At 47.4% G+C, this 21,971-nt stretch overlaps 6 protein-coding genes across 6 annotated transcripts; 2 read left to right on the top strand and 4 right to left on the bottom strand.

Moving 5' to 3' along the window:
* Positions 1–832: 832 nt before the first annotated feature.
* On the bottom strand, positions 833–4,361 carry K444DRAFT_651842 (uncharacterized protein; the record flags this gene model as incomplete). Its single annotated transcript, XM_024885741.1, has 9 exons — positions 4,184–4,361; positions 4,046–4,144; positions 3,801–3,932; positions 3,720–3,754; positions 3,484–3,554; positions 3,244–3,444; positions 3,105–3,214; positions 2,654–2,908; positions 833–939 (listed from the first exon to the last, which is right to left on the bottom strand). Exons 1-9 carry the CDS (start codon positions 4,269–4,271, stop codon positions 833–835), a joined length of 1,098 nt encoding a protein of 365 aa, XP_024739909.1. The 5' UTR covers positions 4,272–4,361.
* Positions 4,362–5,736: 1,375 nt separating this feature from the next.
* Positions 5,737–7,475, bottom strand: K444DRAFT_611020 (uncharacterized protein). The gene is made up of 2 exons (XM_024879863.1): positions 6,577–7,475; positions 5,737–6,527 (listed from the first exon to the last, which is right to left on the bottom strand). Exons 1-2 carry the CDS (start codon positions 7,181–7,183, stop codon positions 6,010–6,012), a joined length of 1,125 nt encoding a protein of 374 aa, XP_024739908.1. The 5' UTR covers positions 7,184–7,475; the 3' UTR covers positions 5,737–6,009.
* A 521-nt stretch (positions 7,476–7,996) lies between these two features.
* Positions 7,997–10,134, top strand: K444DRAFT_355851 (Rh-like protein/ammonium transporter). Its single transcript, XM_024872133.1, has 7 exons — positions 7,997–8,238; positions 8,313–8,465; positions 8,521–8,711; positions 8,762–9,599; positions 9,648–9,783; positions 9,867–9,932; positions 9,982–10,134. Exons 1-7 carry the CDS (start codon positions 8,140–8,142, stop codon positions 10,053–10,055), a joined length of 1,557 nt encoding a protein of 518 aa, XP_024739907.1. The 5' UTR covers positions 7,997–8,139; the 3' UTR covers positions 10,056–10,134.
* Positions 10,135–11,287: 1,153 nt separating this feature from the next.
* Positions 11,288–15,369, top strand: K444DRAFT_627854 (uncharacterized protein; the record flags this gene model as incomplete). The annotated part of the gene is made up of 4 exons (XM_024882853.1): positions 11,288–11,290; positions 11,353–13,078; positions 13,134–13,922; positions 13,985–15,369. 4 exons carry the CDS (start codon positions 11,288–11,290, stop codon positions 15,367–15,369), a joined length of 3,903 nt encoding a protein of 1,300 aa, XP_024739906.1.
* A 127-nt stretch (positions 15,370–15,496) lies between these two features.
* Positions 15,497–19,450, bottom strand: K444DRAFT_355869 (ankyrin). The gene is made up of 2 exons (XM_024872134.1): positions 19,213–19,450; positions 15,497–19,156 (listed from the first exon to the last, which is right to left on the bottom strand). The coding sequence occupies exons 1-2, from the start codon at positions 19,322–19,324 to the stop codon at positions 15,624–15,626; spliced, it is 3,645 nt and encodes a 1,214-aa protein (XP_024739905.1). The 5' UTR covers positions 19,325–19,450; the 3' UTR covers positions 15,497–15,623.
* On the bottom strand, positions 19,416–20,084 carry K444DRAFT_525260 (uncharacterized protein; the record flags this gene model as incomplete). Its single annotated transcript, XM_024874430.1, has 2 exons — positions 19,416–19,751; positions 19,806–20,084. Coding segments are annotated over 2 exons (615 nt in total), but the record flags the coding sequence as incomplete, so codon positions are not given.
* Positions 20,085–21,971: the final 1,887 nt, after the last annotated feature.

Genomic DNA, 21,971 nt, shown 5'->3' with positions numbered 1-21,971 from the left:
ATATGGCATGAAGTCAGAACTCCATACCATGACTAAATTGACCATGGCCAGCACGCCTTAAAACGGAATTTCATGTCATAACTGCCAAATGACTTACTTCTAGTCCAAATTTTATCAGTATACGCACCACTCTCTTCCCACCCCCGGAAATGCTTCTGCATGAACCCATCAAAATAATGTCTTCCATCCGATCTTGGAATCAGATAATCATACAACGAAGGTCCGTGCCTCAGCTGCAGGTATTTGAAAGCAAAGGAGAGGGTTTAAGTGCGGGGGTGGCGATACGACTACGGGTTCCTCGCACGGGGACGATTTTATCTGTGAATTGGGGAGCGATGCCCGCTGTGTATGCATTGGTTACAAAAACTACTTTCTTGGCTTTGATGGGGCCGCGGGGGGTTGCCACGGTCCAACTCCCGTCTGAGTCGGAGACTCCATGCATCCAATTTCTTGTACTCCTCGGCCATATACAGACTACCTTCATCCGTCGCAGGTTTTCGAGGTTCTTCGATTCTTGCTATCTATAACATGCGGTAGAATAGTGGTTGGAAGACACTCCAGAACGGCACGTATCCTCCAGATATGCTGAGGTATGTGTACTCCCGCTCAGCCGCCTCCATCCATGCAAAGCCTAGAAGTTTCGGTTTGATGCCTTCTGCTCTCAGCTTATCTCTCAGTCGATAATCGATAGCTTTGAAAAAGCTATCGTGGGAAACGCAGGTGCCGACTACGTCGAAGACGGCGTTCTTTTTGGTGCTGGACATAATTTCTGGCCGCCAAAGTGGGGAGGCGATCAACAGAGAAAGTAATGATCAAATGAAACGGATGGGTTTTAATAAATGAAGCAATTCGAGCAAACGAAGCCCGTCAAATTTGAAGCGTGTCCCATGAAGACGCGCCTTCCCGCCTGTGAGACGTGACGTTGTGAAGTCTCGGGAGCTAAAAGGGGGGGATCTTGCTGGCCGGTGATCACCCGGAATCATGTGGGATGCACCAACAAAAGCGGGCAACTCCGAATTAGCATCACGGCTAGATTATAGAATTATTTTCTCAATTAACAGAATTTGCCCAGTGCGTCCAGCGCCGAAGATGAGTCCCGATCTTTTGTTGACTATTTCGGCTGAGGTTTGCACCCCTTTCGGAGATCCCAAGACATTCCCGCCGCACTCGTAGAACAATTTTTGCTTGTTTCTGAAGTTGAGTGCTCCAAAGGATACCGGTTAGCAAGAGAATGGCTCACTTGCTTCCTCGAACTCAGTTTGAAGTTGCCGGAAGGACGGTCCTGATCACAGGAGGAGGTAAGTACTCCTTAACCAGGTTGCCATTTACCTCAAACTGAATTCAAATACAAAGGCTTTGGCATTGGTCGAATGCTGGCTAAAGTATTTGCTGTAGATGGAGCCAAGACTATTCTTGTAGACATAGATGAGATATCCCTCTTGGCGTCCAAGTCAGAGTCTGAGGAGTCAGCGAAAAGCGTTCAGAAAGTTGTCGAAGTTCATACGTATGTACATTTCTGAGTTACGTTTTCAAAAAGAGACTTGCTCACGTTGTTGGTTAGGATATGCGGGGATCTCCCGCGTAAAGCGGGTGTTGAAGGCATCTTCCAGGAGGTCCTTCAAAACCAGACCTTCCTTGACTTAATTATTCACTGTGCAGCACATCGGCACATTGATGCTCTTACTTTCAAGCACGGAGAAAGCCTTGAGGATCTTGAAACGGCGATCAAGTCCGCTTCTTGGGAGAGTTGGGAACACGCATTTCAGTTGAATGTCCTCGCTCCATATTTCTCGACTGCTGGCTTTATCAAGCTGATTGGCACTGCAGCCAAGAAAGGTAGTGGGAGTGGTTCTGTAATCCTTTTCAGCAGTCCCTCCAGTGTTCATAATCACCAATTCGTTCTTGCGTATCAGGCATCAAAAGCTGCAGTTGATCATTTAGCGAGGATACTAGCTGCAGAGTTTGCGCATTTTTATAGTAAGCACTCATTTTCTTCGAGCCTGGTCTCGAGTTTGACATATCAGTTCGAGTAAATTCGTTTTTTCCTTGCCTTGTACCGTCAGGGAAGAGCGATGTTAATGACCCGACTTCAAATATCCGCCTTGCAAAAGAGTTCTAAACAAGAAGTGCAGGGAGTGAAGAAGACATGGTGGGCACTGCGATATGGCTTTCGAGTAAAGCTGGGTCATTTATGGATGGGAAGACCGTCAGAATTGACGGTGGAAGGCTATTAGTACTGAAAGGAGTGATATTGAATTATGACCAATGGCCATGTAAGAATATAAACAATTTGCAAGACTTATTAGATCTATAACGACCAAGATTGCAAAGAGAGAAGGAGAGAAAACTTTGTGTATGACAGTGTTCGTATCACGTGATCACCCCTTTTCCATTCCGAATCAGGAAGAAAGCACCGCGACTTCGCAAAAACCAAAGTATTTGCTAACCTACGAGCAGAATAACACACGACAAATTCATACCAACTTCGTAGGAACATTATAACCTACTCCAATAAACAATTATATCGTGTATCCCAATTACAACTAGTGCTGTTTCACTTCCTCCCCTCATTTATCTTAAAAAAATCTCTTGAATTTCAACAAAATTGACACCTTCAGCTCGCCATCAGGGTTTGGTCGCCAAATATTCTCACTTCGTCCAGTGGCCAGGTTCATTTCCATAAGTGGTAAACATTTCATCTTCTTGTGCAGCTTCCAGGAAATAAACAACAGTACAAAAATTACAAGGACAATATAGTTGAACACAAAATTGACCGCGTGGAACGATGGGATGAGTGTAGTATAACCAGAGGTGAGAACAAGGAAGATACTGATGAATAAAACAAACCATGCCCCGTAAGGATACCACAAGGCCCGGTATGGTATGACATTGAGATCGAGGCCTTGAGCTGCGTAGGTGTTGTGACGTCAGCGTCACATGACCTGGCCCTAGCGTGGCACCCTGTACTTAGCTCGAGCTCCCCGCTCCTCTCTTCTTTTCTCTCTTTAGACGTTACATACACACCCAAAAAGAGCTGTTTACTAGACCAGGTCTTCAGCCCAAGGACGTGATAGTAGGCCTTTCACATACGGATATGAGCATACCAATAAATGCCCAGGCAACAAAGGTAGCAGCACCTCTAATATCGACGAGATATGTAAACACTTTTCCAGCGTCTACAGTGTAGTTGAGAAGAGCTAAAAGTCCCAAGAAACTGGAGAACAGGATGACGTAGATTCGAACTCCGTCGGCAGACGTCTTCGCAAAGATTTTGGGGCACGTCCCAATTTTGCCAGCGACAAAAGGGACCGCGAACAAATATAAATCGAGGAGTTGACTGAAGTTAAAAGCGCGGTGATGATGACAACGTTGATCAGGTTTCCGGCCCCAGACTTCGACGTGGCGGTGAGGAGACCCAGCGAGTTGGCAGGGACGATGATTGAACTGAAGAAAACAAGACCGATGAAGACAATCAGGACTCACCAGAAGGTCTGCTTGATCGCTTTAGGGAGATCCCGCTTCGGGTTCGCACTTTCGCCAGCTGTTAAGGCCAGCTTCTCGGTTCCGCAATTTAGTAGACTGGAGCAATTAGAAACGTCTGCCCGAAGCCGTTGATTCCGTTAACAAAAAGTCCCGGACCTTCCCAGTATCTAAATCCGATGTAATCCCCCAATGGCGCCGGTGTTGATTAGGATGGCGACCAGGAAACTGCAGAGTACAAAGAGGAATTTGAAAAAGGCCAGCCAAAATTCCACTGATTTGAGTTAATTTCCGTAATGAGAATCGTTGTGGCTGCTTACTCTCTCCGTACATAGCAACACCAAGAAGCGAAGTGGTTTGGAAAAATGCCCAAGCCATGAGGATCCAGCCGTAGTCAGGAACTCTGTCGGTCCAGAGTGTCATGACAATAGAGAAACTGTTGTATTCTCCAGCTAGATTCGTAATTCACTAAGTAAAATTAGTCACTAATTAAACAATTTACACTACGGCAGTTCCGGGTGAGTGGAGAGTGAATTTCAACTTACAAGATACCAATAATCCCGACCCAATGCAAAGGCCAACGCAGGATCGACAAATCGGCCAGACATCAGGTAAATCATCGGCCAAAATTCACGACAGAAGAAAGTATTCAAAGCCCACATACCTCAACAAAAGTGCTAGGAGGTAGACATTTCTCCAATACTCTGCATGACGAAATAGACATCGACTCCAACGATGAAAAAGCGTAGGATTGCTCCCACGGGCCCGCTGTACACTATGGCATAACTCATTCCGTGCTAGCGATTGGCCTCAACGATACTTTCGAGAGCAATCATTTGTAAGTGTCTACACTTGAGACCTCGTTGCAAGCCATCGTCCGTGATGTTGCCATTGCTGGCAACGCCTTGGCCGACGACCTCCTCCCGCGATTTCATCGGATAGTCCCGAAGATGCAGAGTCGAGCACGATATTTTTTTTCGTTTGATTTCGATTCCATTTTCGACGCCGTCAGAGAATGTTGCTTTTTCGAAACGGATTCCTGGGACAGTATTCCTTTGGTCCTATTTACCATTCATTTTATCTATCTGACTTGGATGTTCCGGCCGCTGCCTCGCCTCAGTAGAAAGCAGAGATTGGAGTCGCACGCGTCAACAAGCGAGATTCATTCTTTCTATCACCCCTTCCAGATGGTTTAGCCTTGCTGGTAAAGGTCGAAGAGCGAAGGAGGGAGGCAGCGCTTTGTGCAGAGCATTTGAAGTCTGTTGTTGACGGAATTTCGAAGGCGTTCTATGATTGGATTATGAATGATTCGGACATGGTCCTCGACCTAGGATCCAGGGAAGCAGTGACGACTGAGAGGCTAAGACAACTTCTGTTTCCGGATGGACTGTTGCCGTGGAATGGCAGGGCTTCTGAGCAATCTCCTGCAAGTAATGACATGATGAATCAGGTAGCCGATTTGGGGATTCTGCAAGGCTTCGAAAGAAATCCGTGCGGGGGAGGCGAGTGGGGTCTTGCTGACCTTCTTTACGGCACAATGAACGCCGATTCTGGATTGCCATGAATGATGACGAGTATTCCTGGGTTGCCGTCAGACCTGTATTCATGTTCTTGGTGTTGTCGTCGTCAAGTATTTTGCTCTCGTCCACAGTGAACTAGAAATTAGTACTCCGGGGCGAGGCGAGTACTGGAAGTTTAGCGAGCTTCATGGGTTCATGCCACTCCATGCCTTGTGGCATTCACTAAATTTATATGAGATGCTAAACTTGGGGAGGTTTGGCTGCCTTTTTTCAGTGTATTATCGGGCAGTGAAACTGACATCGAAAAAACAAAAACTATAAAAACCTCTTCAACATGAAACTTCCTTGCCTTTTGGAATAGTCGCTTGAATAGTCAATCATAAGTTAAAAGTATCGTTGGTGGTCTCGTAACTTTAAAGTGATTGCAGTGAGTTATACTATTCTGAGCCTGACATGCGGCGCCAGGACGCCTGAAGAATCGCTTAAAATGCCCTCAGTGGACAGACTGGTAGGCTCGTTAGTGAGACCTTAATATCATTTAGCGTATCAAGCTTAAATCCAGGGATAATTTTTGATTTCTCAACCCTTCCCTCGTATTGATTCGCTTTCAATTTGCGTGAACTTCATATACAACACCTTCGTTTGAGGGGTGATAGGGCTGAAACTTTTCATTACTCATAGAAACCCGAATTGCGCCGTCGGTTACGTAAATTCAGAGCGCTCGCAGGGTACTGTACGGATACTGACTTTAGCTCGTGTTCGGCAGGTACAACCCCTGGAGTTGATCAAATGATGCGGGCTCTTCACCTGCCTAAACTAGCAGATGGAACCAACAGAAGATCACCGTTGGCATTCGTCGCGTTGAAGTTAAAATTACACAGATCCCCCCGTTTGTTCAAAGTTGTGGTGGCCCCATCTTCCCATCTCTTGTGGAAGTCGACCGCCTGGCTGTCGACACGGCGCTCCTACATCCGACAGAATCTTATTCTGCCATTCCCCTCCTTCTCTGCTACCCATACTTCTGATACAAAGGATCTAGATCAAGGGACTCTTCTTTCCACCCCAGTTTCGCTTTCCACTGCCGGACCGTCGAATCCCTCTGCCTCATCAGCTCGGCAGCGAGTTCTTGTCGACGTTCGGAAATATGGGTTTCGAGGGCCCCGAGTATCGCGGCTGTCTCCTCCTGTCCAAGGCTTGGGCCACTCATAGACACTCTCACTTTATGGAAAAGACCCCCCCAATTTATCGGCCGCAACTCTCTCACCCCGACCGGAGCCACTGGTTCAGTCTGCTGTGCCTGCAACTCTGGCGGCGATAACGCATTTTCCACTCCCAGAAGAAAGTCATACGGTGTCCATAGCCCGAGTTCCTCCTGGTTCCTCCTCCAAGTCTTCGCAAAGTTCCCAAGATTATGTTGCTTTAGTGTTTCTCGTATAGATTTTGCTAGTTTTTCGTTCCCGTCGCCGATCTCGGTGATCTCCTGGTATACGCAGGTAAATAGCTTCCCAAGTTCGCTTTCTCTCATGGCTATAGGAGGTTAGCTTATGTTTCCAACCATATTATTAGATATACATGCCTTTAATATCAAGCCCAAGAGGAATAATAACGTCCATTTCTTTGTTCGTTCCCCAAATGGCAGTCTTGATCTCATCTTCCAGAATTTCCCGCAATCCGAGCACTATGGCAATTGTTATTAATTGGCGGCAAGTTTGGTGTTTCTTCCTCCCTTGCCAGCATCGCGGAGCTCTGCTCGGGGTAGCACTCGGGGTAATACTGCTTTGCTGATCGGCACTGGATATCGAACCCGAGCTGGACCGTGGTTTCATGCTGTTCTCTTGACTCTTGAATGGATCTGGGATGCACTGGTATTTCCACAGCACTGTACAGTGTCTTGCCAGGCCTTTCGGGTCGGGGTCTATATCGGGCTCTTGCTGTTGAAGTTCCTTCACAACCCAGTCGACGGCAGCGCAGTCGATGTCAGTACTGAAATCTACCTGTAGTGGTATTTCTTGCTTTACGCCTTTCTCGTCGATCAGTTTCCTCAATCCCAGAGACCTGGACCTGAGAAGACCTGGCTGGGATATTCGCACATCAGATCCCCTCTTACCGGAGCCGTCAGAAATGCGGAAGACCGCTCCGGCTGTTGAAGGCCCTTCTTCCGTTCCTTGCGGGTCATGCGGCATAGCTGAATTGCAATAAGTTCACGATGTTGTTTTCGCGAAGCCCCATGGAAGGCGATTCCTTTGTTCCCTACGTGCTGCGGTTGGAGTTCGAGGTCATGAGGCTGGCAACCAAACCTCGCAGGCCATTCCTGCCTGGAAAGCAAGCGGTACGGGCGCTGTATTCCTCCCAGACTGAGGGGGCTGAGGCCCTATTCCTGGGCCAATGATCCGATTCGGATTGTGCCACTTTATCAGCGGCGGCGAAATGTTCAGCGCCCGCTGTTCGTTCAACAAAGTCACCGAAAACGCGCAACGCGTAGGGTGGTTGAGTCAACGAAGTTTCAAGGCAGCAGCGCTGGATTACTCTTTTACCACGCCGATATTAGCAGGGGTCCCTGTGTTCAGATGTGGGGTGACCTATTCCGGACGCGGGACAGGCGAGGCCCTGGAGCCATGGCCATTTCTCGTATTCCCACTTTCCACCAAATCTTCCACTACTTCTCAGTTTTCTCAGTTGGAGATACCGAGCTATGTTACTTTCAATCCAAGACTCCAACTGAGCTCTCCTCATTCATTTATTGCTTACAAGTGTTGGTGGGAGTTCAAAACAGTTGACGCCAAGTTGTCTTCTGACGGGCTCTACCGCTGTCACACTATGGTGGTGGAGGTGGCTGCGAATGCCGACCAGTGAGAACTGATAACGCTTTCCTGCAAAATGGAACGACTCGAAAGCGGAAGTCGGAGACGAGAGATGGGAGGCAGTGCTACGAACATGCAGGGCATTTGTCACGAATAGCTCTTGGGCTTGCGCAAAAGAAACAAGGCTCGGAGGCTCAAAAGTATTGGTCTCTCTTGAGCATCCAGCCTTGTGGCCTTTGATGAGAAGCTTTTGAAGCTTTCACCCACCGTCTGATTCTTCTTCCTCTCTTCTTCCTTGTCACTTTTTGAGTTTCTCCCATTTCGATACCACCGCCAGAATGGAGACCTTTACTGTTGATGTTGCTCCACCAGGGCCTACGCGGTATACCAATATTACAACTGAAGATCTTCATACAAGCCCACAACTCTATTTCGCGGTGCGGCACGACTTCCCTTGCCCATTGCGTGTCCAGATACTAGCAGGAATATCAGCTAACGCAGTCGCACAAAGGGGTCCGATATTGTATGGATGCTCATCTCGTCCGCATTAGTTTTGATGATGGTACCTGCTATGTGCCTTTTCTACTCGGGTGCCTCAAATCGACGTTCATCTTTGACGCTATTCCGTCTGCCTCTCATTACTGCTGCACTTATTGGATTTCAGGTGTGCTAGACCCACAACACTACACTAGTCCCTCTGCATCCTCTGACTATACTAGTGGTATCTCTGGGGGTATAGTTTAGCATTTACTCCTGCCGTCAAACCTCCTTCACCTGGTGTTTCTTGGTATGGTGGGGACCCACGAGGCGTTGCGCTGCACGACAGTCTCGCAAGACCAGTTGGCGCCGACGGCGCCAAAATCCCCGAACTTCTCTACCAATTCTATGAGGGAATGTTCGCATCTTTCACGTAAGAAAGATCCAGTCTTGTTCGATCATGGGATTGCTGACTCTTCCAAGTGCAGCTTTAGTGTGCGGAGGGACTATTCGCGATGTACGCGTCGGACGATTCCTGGTATTCATAACGTTCTGGTCGCTTCTCGTGTATAATCCGGTGGCTCGATGGTCATGGCACTGGGCCGGCTGGTCCAATCAACGCGACGTGATGGATTTTGCTGGCGGAACAGCGGTACACATTACCTCTGGTACAGCAGTGCTCGCTTTCTATATCTTCTATGAGCTTGATACGAAAGGGTTCTCGACGTGCTGGGCAGGCTTCTGGAGGATTTTTATGCGGCACATGAAACCATTCGTCATTTTGGGACTTTATCGAAAGAACCCAGGTCCACCGCGAAGAATTGTCCAGCCTGGTGAAGACCATGACGACAACTCCGAGGAACATGAACTGGAGAATCGATCCTCAACTAGCCATCAAGGTCCGAAAAAGCAAGTTGCCCTGCATGCACTTGCTGATCCCGAAGCGGCTCTCCCACCTACGGACGACCAACCCGCCCCATTAGTCCGTGGTCTGGAGGACGATGATCCACCTCACAACGTGAACAACATGATCTTGGGGACTGCCTTGCTCTGGATCGGATGGTTTGGCTTCAACGGCGGGTCGGCTCTGGGTGGCAATATGCGGGCTGTATCAGCTTGCGTCTCAACGCATGTGGCAGCCTGTGCTGGCGGAACAACATCACTTTTCTTCTTCTGGGCATGGAATGCATTTGCCAGAGCAGTAGACAGATACCTGGGCGAACCGGGAGAGCAAGAAAATAAAATCCCTTCTGTTAGTGTGACGCAGTTCTGCGATGGTGCGGTCATTGGTCTTGTTGCAATCACACCTGCCGCAGGTTATGTAGGTCCTCTTCCTGCAGTCGATAGCCGGTCGCGCTAAAAATGCTAGGTGCCAGTATGGAGTGCTGGAATATTCGGGGTTGTGTCGGCTATCGCAGTCAATTTGCTAAAGCGGTACACCAAAGGTCTCCTGAAAGATGATCCTTTGTTTGTTTTCAGCATCCACGCAGGAGGGGGAATGGTCGGTATGTTCCTCACAGGTTGCTTTGCGGAGTATGTTCCCCGTTCTCTTTACTCCTGGAAAGCGTGCTAACGCAAAGGTTTGTAGTCCTGCAGTTGTCGGACTGGACGGATATTCAACAATACCAGATCGTACTATTGCTGGAAGACTTCGGTAAGTTGCTCGAAATATTCTCGAGCAATGTGACGCTAACTTTCTGTAGATATCAAATGCTTGACGCATTTGCAGGGTTTTTTTACACTCTTTTCACCACTTTGGCAATTTTGTTTTGCCTGAAAGCTGTTCGGTCCATATTCAAGGGAAAGTGGATGGCTCCAGTCTTCACAGAGACCAATACAAACCGGAGATGGAAGTTGGAGGCTACTCCTCAGCATTCATGGAGGCAAACGAGTTAGCCATACCATCGATATCTGAGAGGTTCATCCCTTATTAAGCTACGGTGTGGTAGCAGATATGATACTTGTATGATAATGAATGAACGATCGAGGGGTGCCAATGTCATGTACTCCCAAACAGAGCACTTGATGGATGCGAAGCAGAGGTTTACAAGACAAAAGATCAGAGTTGAGCACAGAACCAGAAAATCGATCCATCACCAGAAGCTGAATTTTTATCATAGCATAAGGCTGTGGGTTTGCAGGCATAACTTTTCTCTGCAGAGAATAGATGTTAAACACTGCACTTTGCCACGATACAACATTGCAGCACCAAGGAAACGGGAAGAATAGCATGCACAACTGCCTAACGCCCGGTAATGCACCTGATCTCAAGCCACATGATACCGGAGCCTAGTTTTATTTCAGCGGTGATGCCTGAGCTTCTCCTTCGGGCGTCCTTGGGCCAGCCTTGACGAGAGCCTTGGCCCAACACTTCAAACTTTTACGCCCCCGCATGACTCCTAGCAGCCAAAAGCGACAAAGATCATTAATTTATGTGTTAAGAATTCGCCACATGACGTTTCATCGCATGGAAATTAAGTGGGTTGGTTGATCTTTGCACATGTTGGACGATGAATTAGCCGCGTTAATCTTGGGCTGCCTCCAAGGCGGCCTCAGAAGACGGCTGAGGAGTATCGAGCTATTTTTGTACTCCAGCACCCGCACCTGGCAGTCAATCATTTGATCAAGGCTGAAACCGCCAAGAAATACCACCTTCACTGGAAAGCTTCTCTGTAGCATTTGCTGCGTGAGGGAGGGGAGGGCAATCTTTTAGAAGTGACACATGAATAATCTGCTCGTCATCACGAGGTGAAGTTCTTACACTTCCGGCAAAAAGCAAACCATTGACCTTACCCTCTTACGTCCCTGATGGCGAGACGGATACGTCGATCCCGCCAGGTACAAATCGTGGCACACTTCCCCACATTGGAACGACATTCCGACTGCAGGCCTCTCCATCTACATCAGTGCCATATTCTTCCCTGTAAATCCTAACATCACTAAAACATTGTGCACAACACCACTGAAAAAAATTCAGGACACAATCACCAGTGGAGTCTTGATGCTGAAATGGTGCATATTGAATTCTCATAGTTCTCACTCCGGATTCCATTTCTTACTAATTTGGTATCTAGGACTTCCTCTCCGATACCGAATACAGCTGCCTTCTTTGCGAGAAGAGGTTAAATGTCTACGACGCTCGCCAATGCTCCGACTGCGGCGGGAAAGGGGATCAGTTCGATCCCTATTATTGTATCACTTGCGAAGAGGAAAACTGCACGACCAAAAGATTCTGTAAATTACATGAAACCTGCTGGGATAAACATCTTCCCAGGGCAGCAAAACTCGCACAAGCTCACCAAATGGTTGACCCGCTTTCACAATTACTCGTCGAGGCTATCACTCACTCGGAAGCCAATCCCCAGAAGCAAAAGAAGATGCACCAGAGGGATGAAGAAGCTCGATGGTTCAATATGAGACGGGACCACACGATAGGCAAACCGGAACTCTACGTCTATGATCGCTTCATTCAGCTCTGCGACCCGTCTAGGTCTGGAAACAGAGCTACTAAGCGTCATTATCCCAGTTTCGTCTCGTTCGTAGGTGACACTTCAGCTGGGAAGTCCACTCTCGTCCGGGCCATGCTTCTTATGGGAATCGTGAAATCGTCGCCATTCCTTTCTTCCGAAAATGGCCGGGGTGCTGCTCAGAATGGTGAGGCTCTGGTTGATGTGGTCAAACGAATGAACGAGAGGGGGAATGATGGACCTGTTACTCGTTCAGGGAACATCAACCACTTGACAGATCCCACAACGTTGGGTGTCCACTTGTATCTAGATCAAGGAACTGCGATGGAACCTGGTGACTCATCTGCACCAATACCAGATGCGCAGTATCCGATTCTCTTCTCTGACTGCGAAGGCTTTGGAGCCGGAGAGGCCATGACCAATGCGGAAAAAATGGAGTCAGTGGATGAAATCCCTGACTTGCGAGGAAGAGAGTTTGGGGTCTCCCGCAACCGATCGCCCTCAAGAAGAGATCAGTTAGCGCTTCAGCTCCAAGTCAAACCCCACTGCTACAGTCGTGGCAAGGAAGGAGTTGATCTCTTCTACGCCAGATTTCTCTATGCCATCAGCGACGTCGTTGTTTTCATCACAAAAGAAGACCAGAGGATCCGAAGCGAACTTGTCCGTGTCTTAGAATGGGCTTCGAAGGCTGTTCACAAGTCCGTCAACCACCCTTCTCGGAAGACACTGATCATTGTCCGACACATGGCAAGCATCCATGAGCCAGCTCTCTATGATGCCGAAGATTTAGGACGACGGTATCTCTATAGCGACCCTGACAAACACCTGTGGGAAGAATCCACAATTCTAAAAGAATTCGTGGAAGACTATAACAATACAGTTGCCAGGTATGACTTGAGAATTACAAGCAACGACAGGCTCTACAGAGCACTTTTTACCAAAATCACTTGTTGTTACATTCCCAACAAAGTCAAAGTCAAGGGAAGACCACAGGAGCTGTACAAACAATATCGAGCTTTACGATCTCTGATCGAGTCCTCCGTCAGAGAGGGACTGAGTCTCAGAGCAGAGAGCGTCATGCAGTACAATGTCCCGGCATTATCTCACATTCTCACTCGAGCTTTTGAACACTTTGCAGCATCCGAAAACCCGTTTGACTTCTACCTCGCTGCTCGACTAGATAACCCAAATCCTCAGTCAATGCAAGACCACATTGCGAACTTCCTGCGGCATGCCTTTGAATGTGGAGGAGACATTCAAACGGTAAATGACATGGTTATCAAGATCGTTTCCATTGCGCTTCTCATCTATACACACCACAATTTTCGGCTAGGTTTATCCCCCCTAATTTCGCCATCACGAATGAATCAAAACTGACCTGATCACAGCACCAAATCCTGCCGAGATATTTGATCGTGACTTGTTGGAGATCTGGACTCGCTCTGTCGAGATCTATCGAAAGGAGTACGAAAAATGCGCATTTCCATTTCGTGACGGCCCGTGTACTTCTCGACCGGCAAAACTTCACCATCAGCACACTTCAGCAAAGGGTCAGTTCCAACCCGGTCCTTTCCAGCATGAAAGGGAGTGGAGCTCAACTCGAAGGAACGAATGGGTAAATAACCTGCGTAAAGCATTCTCGGATTCTTATGAAAAGATCTTCTTGGCAAAATATCAGACGGGACCTTCCACCACAATCGAAGAACGTGTGGCTAATGAACTCAGTCTGAGCAAAGAACCGACTGGGACTCCCACTACAATCGAAGGACGTCTTGCTGCTGAACGTAATCTTAGTCGAAAAGGCTACTATGAGATATGGAAGAAAATAAAAAGTAACAAGACTTGTCTTTCTTGCCTCCAAGCCGTACCCGACCATGTTCTACGCTGCGGGCATTCTTATTGCCCTCGGTGTGTCCAAGAGCTTGGAACGCCTTCCTCAGCTTCAGAATGTGCATGGATAATGCACTGCTGGCTCTGCTGGGAAGAAAAGGGAGAGAGCCCACATCAAATACAGCTGAAACCTAGATGCGCTGGCGCAAGGATTCTGACGCTTGATGGAGGGGGAATTCGCGGTATCATTGAGCTCTCAGTGTTGCAAGCTCTTCATAAAGAAGTAGGTTTAGGGGAAGCTTTCTCTCTCAGAGATATGTTTGATCTCATCGTTGGCACTTCAACGGGTAAGCTCCAACACGCCAATCTAGTTCTCGAGGAGGAGGTAACTAACTTGAATCCCACATAGGTGGCATCATCAGCTTAGGACTGGCGATGTCGAATGCTTCCATCGCCGACATGGTTGCATTCTTCACTGGGGCATCAGAGAAAACGTTCTCTAAAACAACCGCCGGGATAATCTCCCGAATCGGACCACTCAAGAAGCTAACAACATACACTCTCATGATTCTTCGACTTACTGAGAGTGTTTTCTCATCAGAATCACTGAAGAATAGTATCAAAACCTTCTTCGAGGAATACCATCCTTCCGACACAAGTCTTTTCGCACCCGCGCTTCACAGCCAGCCCTCGAGTGCTCGCGTTGCAGTCACATCTGCCAAGGACCTGGGACAAACAACTTGCTTGATCACCAGCTACAACCACCCACTGGGCAACCCAGCCAACAATCTTGAACGAGAAGAAGATTCCGAGAAAGACATGAAGATCTGGGAAGCTGCGCTCGCCACCTCCGCCGCTCCCTTCTACCTGCCACCATTCGAGAAGAAAGAGACGAACACGCAATACGTTGATGGCGCAGTATACGCTAATTGCCCTGCAGAAGTGGCATACGGCGAGCTGGAGAAGCTCTGGCCAGATAAGGGCGCCTCTCTGGACTACCTCGTCTCACTTGGAACCGGGGACCAGAAAGCAAAGGATGCTGAGGCTCCTACACTCGTGAATCTGGGCTTCTTTATCTCGGTTCGAGCCATGTTTCAGAGACAGCTGGATTCGAAAAGCTCGTGGGCGAAGTTCGAGCAGCAGACTACTCCATTCAATGTTCGATCAAGGCTCCATCGCCTCGATCCTCCTTTGCAAGGGGAGCATGTAGAACTGTACGAGTACAAAAGACTGCAGGAGCTCAAGGATCTGGCCACAGAATGGACGAAAACCACAGCAGCGACGAGAATCCAGGAACTTGCAAATACTCTCATTGCGAATTTGTTCTTCTTCGAACCAGATGATATCGAGGCTGCACACTCGCCGATCGCATCTCAAAGACTCCGCCCTGACCCGTCCTGTATAGAATTAGCGGGCTCCATCCGCTGCCGTCTCAGTCATGAGAGTCCTCAACTGGAGAAACTCCTCGGCGAAATGGTTGAGGGGTTCTATTCTTCCGCGATGAGCTCGGACAACACGGCGGACGTAGGAAGAATTCAGAATTGGACGAAAGTAGATCATCCGCCGAGACAGGAAAGCTTGCTCGACGTTGTGGGCTTGGAACCTCAACATCGAGGCAATGATGCTAAGAAGAAGTTCCGTCTACCGTTCACATTTTTAGTCAAGAAGCATAACAGCGTGTTTCAGGTACTGGCAATAAAATTGAAACGGAGTGAAAAGAAAATTGCAATTAGCGGGTTCCCATCGACGATTGATGATCTCCAGAGGAGGTCGAAAATGAAGTGGCTGCAGTAGCTTGAGTGAAATTCCTCGGTTGAGGCATTCGAATAATTGGAGGAGGATGTTTCAGCCTTCATTTTGAAAGAAAGACTTGAAGAAAACGAGGGAATTTCCATATCTCTGTGTGTTTTTTCTTCAGTAGTTCCGGTATATTCAAAGAAAAGATCGCGCACAATGAGCTTCCAACGCAAATAACCGGTACTAAAAAAAAAATGCCGCCGTGAATAGTGAAGCCATTTTGAATATCGAATGAAACCAATTGAAAGTACTCATATCCAAGCACAATATATCTCAATTCCAAAGCCTCCATACAAGGCAACGTCATGAGCAAAGAAATCCTGGGTTGGTCGAAGCCGAATGGAGTCCCGTGGCGAGATACTCGTGAGCCAATTCAAGATCCCTTGAGGTCCAAGGCTCGCTCTGTCCCTCATGGAGACTGGCAAATACCAGGTTTGCACCCAGCATTTGTCAGAAAAAAGATCGTCAGAGAAAGGGTTGACAGAGAAAGGATTCGTATCACGAACTTCGAATGATTCGGAAGGGACCATGATTGCCTCTTCTTGTGCGAGCCCGAGACCCTCTTTTGCCTGGTCAATAAGCGAGACCCCTCCTGTATCCACAGGCTGCCGAACCATATCCAGTATTGGAGCGGCTGGAATATCTGGTGTTGACCGTCTCAAGGAATTCGGATTGGTAGGCCAACTATAATATATTTTTGGAGTATACCTTGATCTATTACTCGAAGGCCCAACGACGATGCTACTGGTGTAGTAGCTCATGCCGAAAGAGTCCGAGTCAGATCTATAACTCGAGCTGAAGACGTAAATTGACACCTTTCGAAGCTCCCCATCCGCGATCGGTACAGATACCTCCACTCTATCCCGGGGAACCGAGGACCGAAACAAGGTATCTCGACGACGAGCTTCCCGGAAACTAGTCACTAAGTCGCTGGTTTTAACCCAGCATTCAGCAAAGTCAACGATCAATGTTGACAGCTTGACATATATCGACTCATGATACCTCGATGGTCTGGAATATTTTTTTAAGCAGAATCGCAATATGAACGAGGTATGCAGCGCAACTTTTGGCGACCGAGGCTGATACTGTTCCTCGTATGCTGACGTCGAGTCTTTTTGAGTTTTAGGTTCCTTCTCCATGGAGGTAGACAAAAAGCGTCGATCGTTCTCGGAAAGTTTCGACGCGGCCGCATCGCCTTGCAGAATAGACTTCACAGTCACCCAGTGACCCCGCAACAACGCAACTTCTAGAGCCGTTGGTCCTTTGGGATTTACTTCCACGGCCCCTAGAGCTACAAGTGCTTTCGAGATTCTTCTGAGGCAGTAGCCATCAATGACTTCTAAATCTTCGGCAAATCCAGTTTTAAGGACAATATCTAGAGCAGTTTTCCCTTCGCTGTCCGTTTCCTCGATTGACGCGCCGCTTTCTACCAGCCAAATTACCATAAATGCTTTTATCTTGCGCACTACTCTTGCAATATTGTCTTCGTTCAACTCTGATGCATGACAGGCAAGTGATTCCGTATCACTTCCAATTGACTCGGTAGCAAAGTAGCTGTTCCAAGAGTGCAGCCAGGTTTCGACTTCTGCTCGAGTAGATGGCATGAAAGCCTCCTCTGTGGAACCTGAATGGAGTCGCCGGTGGTTTGGGAGAGCTCCAGCAGTGAGCATTCCTCGGTCAAAGACTAGACGGGCATATGATTGTATGTTTATTGAGGCAGCCAGGTGAAGTGCTGTTCTCCCAGAGAAAGACTTTGTGTTAAGGTCGCCTTTGGAAGAACGTTTCAAAAGTTGTGGAAGAACACTGGGATGGAAGCCAGCAGTGGTACAGGCTGCATGTATTGAAGTTGTTCCGTTATCCAAGGTTGGTACACCCACCGGAATCCCTAAATCGAGAACTTTGGGAAGGATGGAGGGGCTGTTTCGCGCTGCATATCGAGCGATTCCATATCCGAATACACTTATTAAGAGCGTATCTGCGCCATTTTCAATGGCATATTGCAGCACATTCGGGGCTTCTCCATGGGCTGCGAGCATCGCAGGTGTTAGACCGATGGGGTCTCGTTCGTCTTTATTCTTTCCTCTTTCACATTCTAATCTTACAACATCGAGAAAGTCGAAGAATGAAGTAATTCCAATCGGCGTCGAATAGTTTCCATTAAAAAAGATCTCTGTTCTCCAGCATTGCCAGCGGGTGAACAGACCACTCGGGGCAAGCCAGAGATTATGGAAGAGAGAATCCTTGTCGGCGAATCTCCAGGCATATGGCGATTCTGGAGATCTGAAGAGAGTTGCTTGAGTGCCTTCTTCATGAAGTCCATCAAGAAGTTGAAACAGTTGCATCCACCGCACAATACATTTTTGGCTTGATGTAAACGACCGAATTGTGTTTCCTAGTGCCTCTGCAGTGGGTCCTGGGCCGCTCTGGGGTAGAGATAGATGCTTCCACCAGTTTAAGACACAGTATTGTAGAAATGGGTATCGGGCCAAGTGTTTGTCCAGGTTCCTGTTGTATACTCGTGGGTCTCTATCTTCTGGAACAAACTCGATATCCTCAATGGAGAGGTAGGTGAGACACACACTCGCACAGTAAGGGTTGGTGACCTCTGGGGTGAAAGCAGGTTCTTCACCTTCCATGAACTTGAAGTGTGAGGCAGGCCGAGTTGATCGTGAGAAGAAATCAACAGCCGAGGCGTGGACAAAGCGAACGGTGCCTTTAGCTTCATCAAGCTCAAGCAAGGGACTGCAAGACTCGCGAACAAACTTCTCGAGATTGAGAATGTTATTCGGATATTTCTGTCGATTATCGCCAGGGGTTATTGATAGAGCGATTTTCAACTGTTCCAGTGACAAAGGTCGGAGGCTGGAAAATGTCCATTGGATCAACTTGCACGCGAGCTTATAACGGCTTTGCGGAAGCTCTTGTAAACGGCGAACGAGGCGCTCATAAAGCGCTTCAAGATCTTTTGGGAGATTCTTGAGAGCTTCGATGGTATCTTCGAGTGTTGCTTGCTGGGACAAGTATTCGATGGTGAGTTTGACCCAGAGAAACATTCCGTTAGCTTTAGCGATGAGCAGAATAGATAATTTATCGACCAATTCGGGGTCCAGGTCAAGCTCCTGAGTTTTGCTGTCGACGAATAGTGAGATATCTCTAGAAGTATGGGTTGTTGCAATGTCAAGAGTCGATGTCATTGAACCAAGAGGGAAGCATTGTTCGATCCAGGTCATCCAACGACTTATCACCAGCAGCTTGGCGTGTGAAGATATGTGGAACATGGCTTTCGAGATGTCACTGTACTTGCCGCGGCACTCGTCGAGTCCATCGATTACAATGTAGCACGGCTCTCCATCCTTCAAAATTCCTGCGAGTGCCCTTTTATATGATTCGATAGGGGTGGCGGCTCCTGCGGTTTCAAGGAAGATGTCGTAAATACCGTCTGCAAAATGTGGTTTCTTCAGAACCAACTGCCAGGTCAAAGTTTTTAAAATCCTCGTAAAATCACTTCTATCGGGATCTTCGACATTGCAGAAGAAGTAAGCTGTTGGCTGGTCCACGCTAAGTTGATCAATGATACTCGCGGCGAGCGTGGACTTGCTACATCCGGGTGGACCTCTCACCCAGAGGTCAACATTTCGGCGGCTGCTGCTTCTCCACGCGAGAAACTTGGATTCCTGATTAATCCATTGGCAAGTATTTTCGAGGCGTAGATCCCGGATTCGATTGTAATCATCAACCATGGGAAGCGGGTCCAACCATTTATTCAACTCTTCTCTGTACCGTACTGTTCGCCGCTTCTCAGCTGATGACTTTGAACAAAAATTTCTGCACTAGGCTTACTTAACGGGGGATCCAAGATAGCAGTTGTTTCTGCATTTGCCCTAGCCAAGTTCACAACTGCGCTGCTGAACGAGATCCATTTTTGACTTGCAGGATCCGAGAAGTGGCACATCGTCCTATGATCTGCTTTTATGGGTAGGAATATCTCGTTTGAGACATTCAAATGAGCAGATTCTTTTTCAACAATCTTCGGGGTAAATCGATCAGAAGCGCTCAAAGGAACGAGTGGGGTTTTTGCTTACGCGGCAATTCAGCAAAGGGAACTTCTCAGTCTCGTAGAAGCTGAGTATATGCATGAATCGAGATTGAAGAACAAACTTTTGTGACAACGATCCCAGAAACGATGAGTCTTTTCGAAGGACACCTAGTAGATCTTTGTTGGTTCTCGTACCAAAGCTGACGGCGTTGATGAGGTTCCCAGCGTATGACGCCCAGAAAGCGATATCAGAGCCTCCATGAGGGGTTCCCATGAAGACAACGCCATGAATTCTCTCCAGTAGATGTCGGTATTTTTGGTCATTGTTGCAGAGTACCAATGCCTACGCAACCAAGTTTAGCCCATTTCTGAGACGAGAAGCTGCCTTTCAACCCACCTGCTTGAACAACAATCCTCCCAAACTATGGCAGATGAACACGACCCGTCGTGTTTGCTCTGCGTTACTGTTGCGGACCGAGTTGACACGATGAAGGAAGTCTCGTGCAAAATCATCGACCTCCGCTGAAGATTTTGAGAAGGCTACGGTAGAATCGTATCCGTATGTGAATATTCTGGCTTCGGGGAGCTGCTCGGGAAGAAGATCTCGGAGCCAGAGCTTCCCATTATCCGTCCAAGTTCGAAACTTATCACCTCCTAGACCATGGATTGCAAAGATGCTGCCTACTTGTTAGGACAAGATAGAATGTGACCAGGCTGCAGCGCAGATCGAACATGCTCGATACAATTCTCTTCGTCAGGACCTTTAGTGGCAAGGGGCCAGAGCCCTTGCTTCTCTGACTTTGTAAACAAAGGCATGTTTGAGTCTCGCCTCAAGATAGCATTTACGCTTCGCAATGGCATCGGAAGATGATAATGTTGATGGATGCAAAGCTGAGGTGCAGGCTGCATCACGTGCCAGTGGCTGAGCAAGAAAACTAAGGAAATGGCGAACAGATCGAGTCTTTGCGAGAAGCCTACAGCGCTCAGTACAATCGTCGACCTCAATTAGTGCCAGATTTGTAGGCCATCGGTTCTGAGTTCAAATATATAAATTAAATGTAAATCTCTATTTCTCAAGCTCCGTTGGGAATTGCTGTGAGATTAAGACCACATGCAGGCCACTTTCAAAATCTCAAACTTCGAGAAAATCGTGGATAGGGAAATTGAAGTAATTTCAAGATGTTATTACCGAGCAATTAGAGAGTAAAAGATGGAAATATATAGACAACGCTAATTAATTTTGAGAACAACTATTGTCTAGAATGTGTCCAAAGGCACTTGAAGCATAATACCATTATCTCAAGGAAGTATAAAAGAACTTTGCTAGTTTTAAGTGTGCAGCGAGCTTGGGGAAAAGACTGTTCCTTTTAAGTTTAAGAAAGAAGTCTAAGAGCACTTATAAGGAGGTTAATAGTTAGGTGAGTGGTAAATTCTAGTTTTAAATTGGACGTGCAGAAGCACCTCACCTAATGTACTTTATATACGCTTATAAATGTTGTTTTAGGAACTGAGTGCCTTGGGGACATTAAACAAGTATAATTCAGAATGAAGCCGCTTGTTAGAAACGGGACAAGAGAGTCCGAATCATCCTAGAGCCAAGGGCTTTGACAATGATGGGGAGAATTTCAAAGCAAGAAAGAGGCTTTCAAGGACAGAGTAGAGAGCACTTGCATGCCAAATAAAAGAGGGATTAATGGCATGTCTAATAATGTGGTTATATAGGCGTTTGGCAAATGTATTAAAGCCACAGTAGCCACTCCGTACAATAGAGGAGGGACTGCATTACCGATCTGGCGTGTTGTCTCTCTTCTTCTAAGATCAGCTGCCTTATTAAAAGCCTGATTTAGACTTGTCGAAAGCTGGTGTGGCAAAATTCTCACGTGACAATAAAATGTCACTGTTCCAAGATTAAAGACTCCTTTTACCTTTTCTACCTTTTCTACTTCCTCCTTTCCTTAAGGAGGATATGGGGGGTCTCCCCAAGATTAAATACTCTTATCTTCTTTTACTTTCTCTTTTCCCTAGAAAGGCCTTTGAGGATCTTTCTGTAATAGTGGGCAAATCCGCATAATCTGCCGCAAATATTACATGAGAGGAAACGCGGCTAAAACGAGCAAGTGACCCAGAGATTGGCGAAGGACTACTAAAGGTCGAGGCATTCCCTTCTCCTTTACTCTCTAGCTTAGTATTTTCAATACATGAGATTCTTTAAACTTTGTACTTCGACTATTGCATTGATCCCGCCATGACATATCCCTCAAAAATAGATACTCTTTGTTAACGAAGTCCTCTTTTAAAAGAATACTTTCTTCGTTACCCCTCCACCCCCCAGATCGCAATATACTATTTGCATTTGCACCTGCTTATGCGGCCCCTAGTAAAGCAGTGAGTGAATGCTTTGCACAGGAGGTTTGACAGCATTCACCCAGGCATACCCTATTTCCTTCCTCACACCCAAGGTCTCTGCACTCGATGTGCCTCTTCCGAGCAGCGATAAAGACTCATCCGTGTGCGGGACTCAATTTAGCAACCCATTAACAGAAAAACTCGCACACAAATCGAC

Source organism: Hyaloscypha bicolor, assembly GCF_002865645.1.
Source record: "Hyaloscypha bicolor E unplaced genomic scaffold K444scaffold_53, whole genome shotgun sequence".
Classification (NCBI taxonomy): domain Eukaryota; kingdom Fungi; phylum Ascomycota; class Leotiomycetes; order Helotiales; family Hyaloscyphaceae; genus Hyaloscypha; species Hyaloscypha bicolor.
The sequence above is the reverse complement of the archived record's forward strand: the minus strand, read 5'-3'. Positions and strand labels throughout refer to the sequence as shown.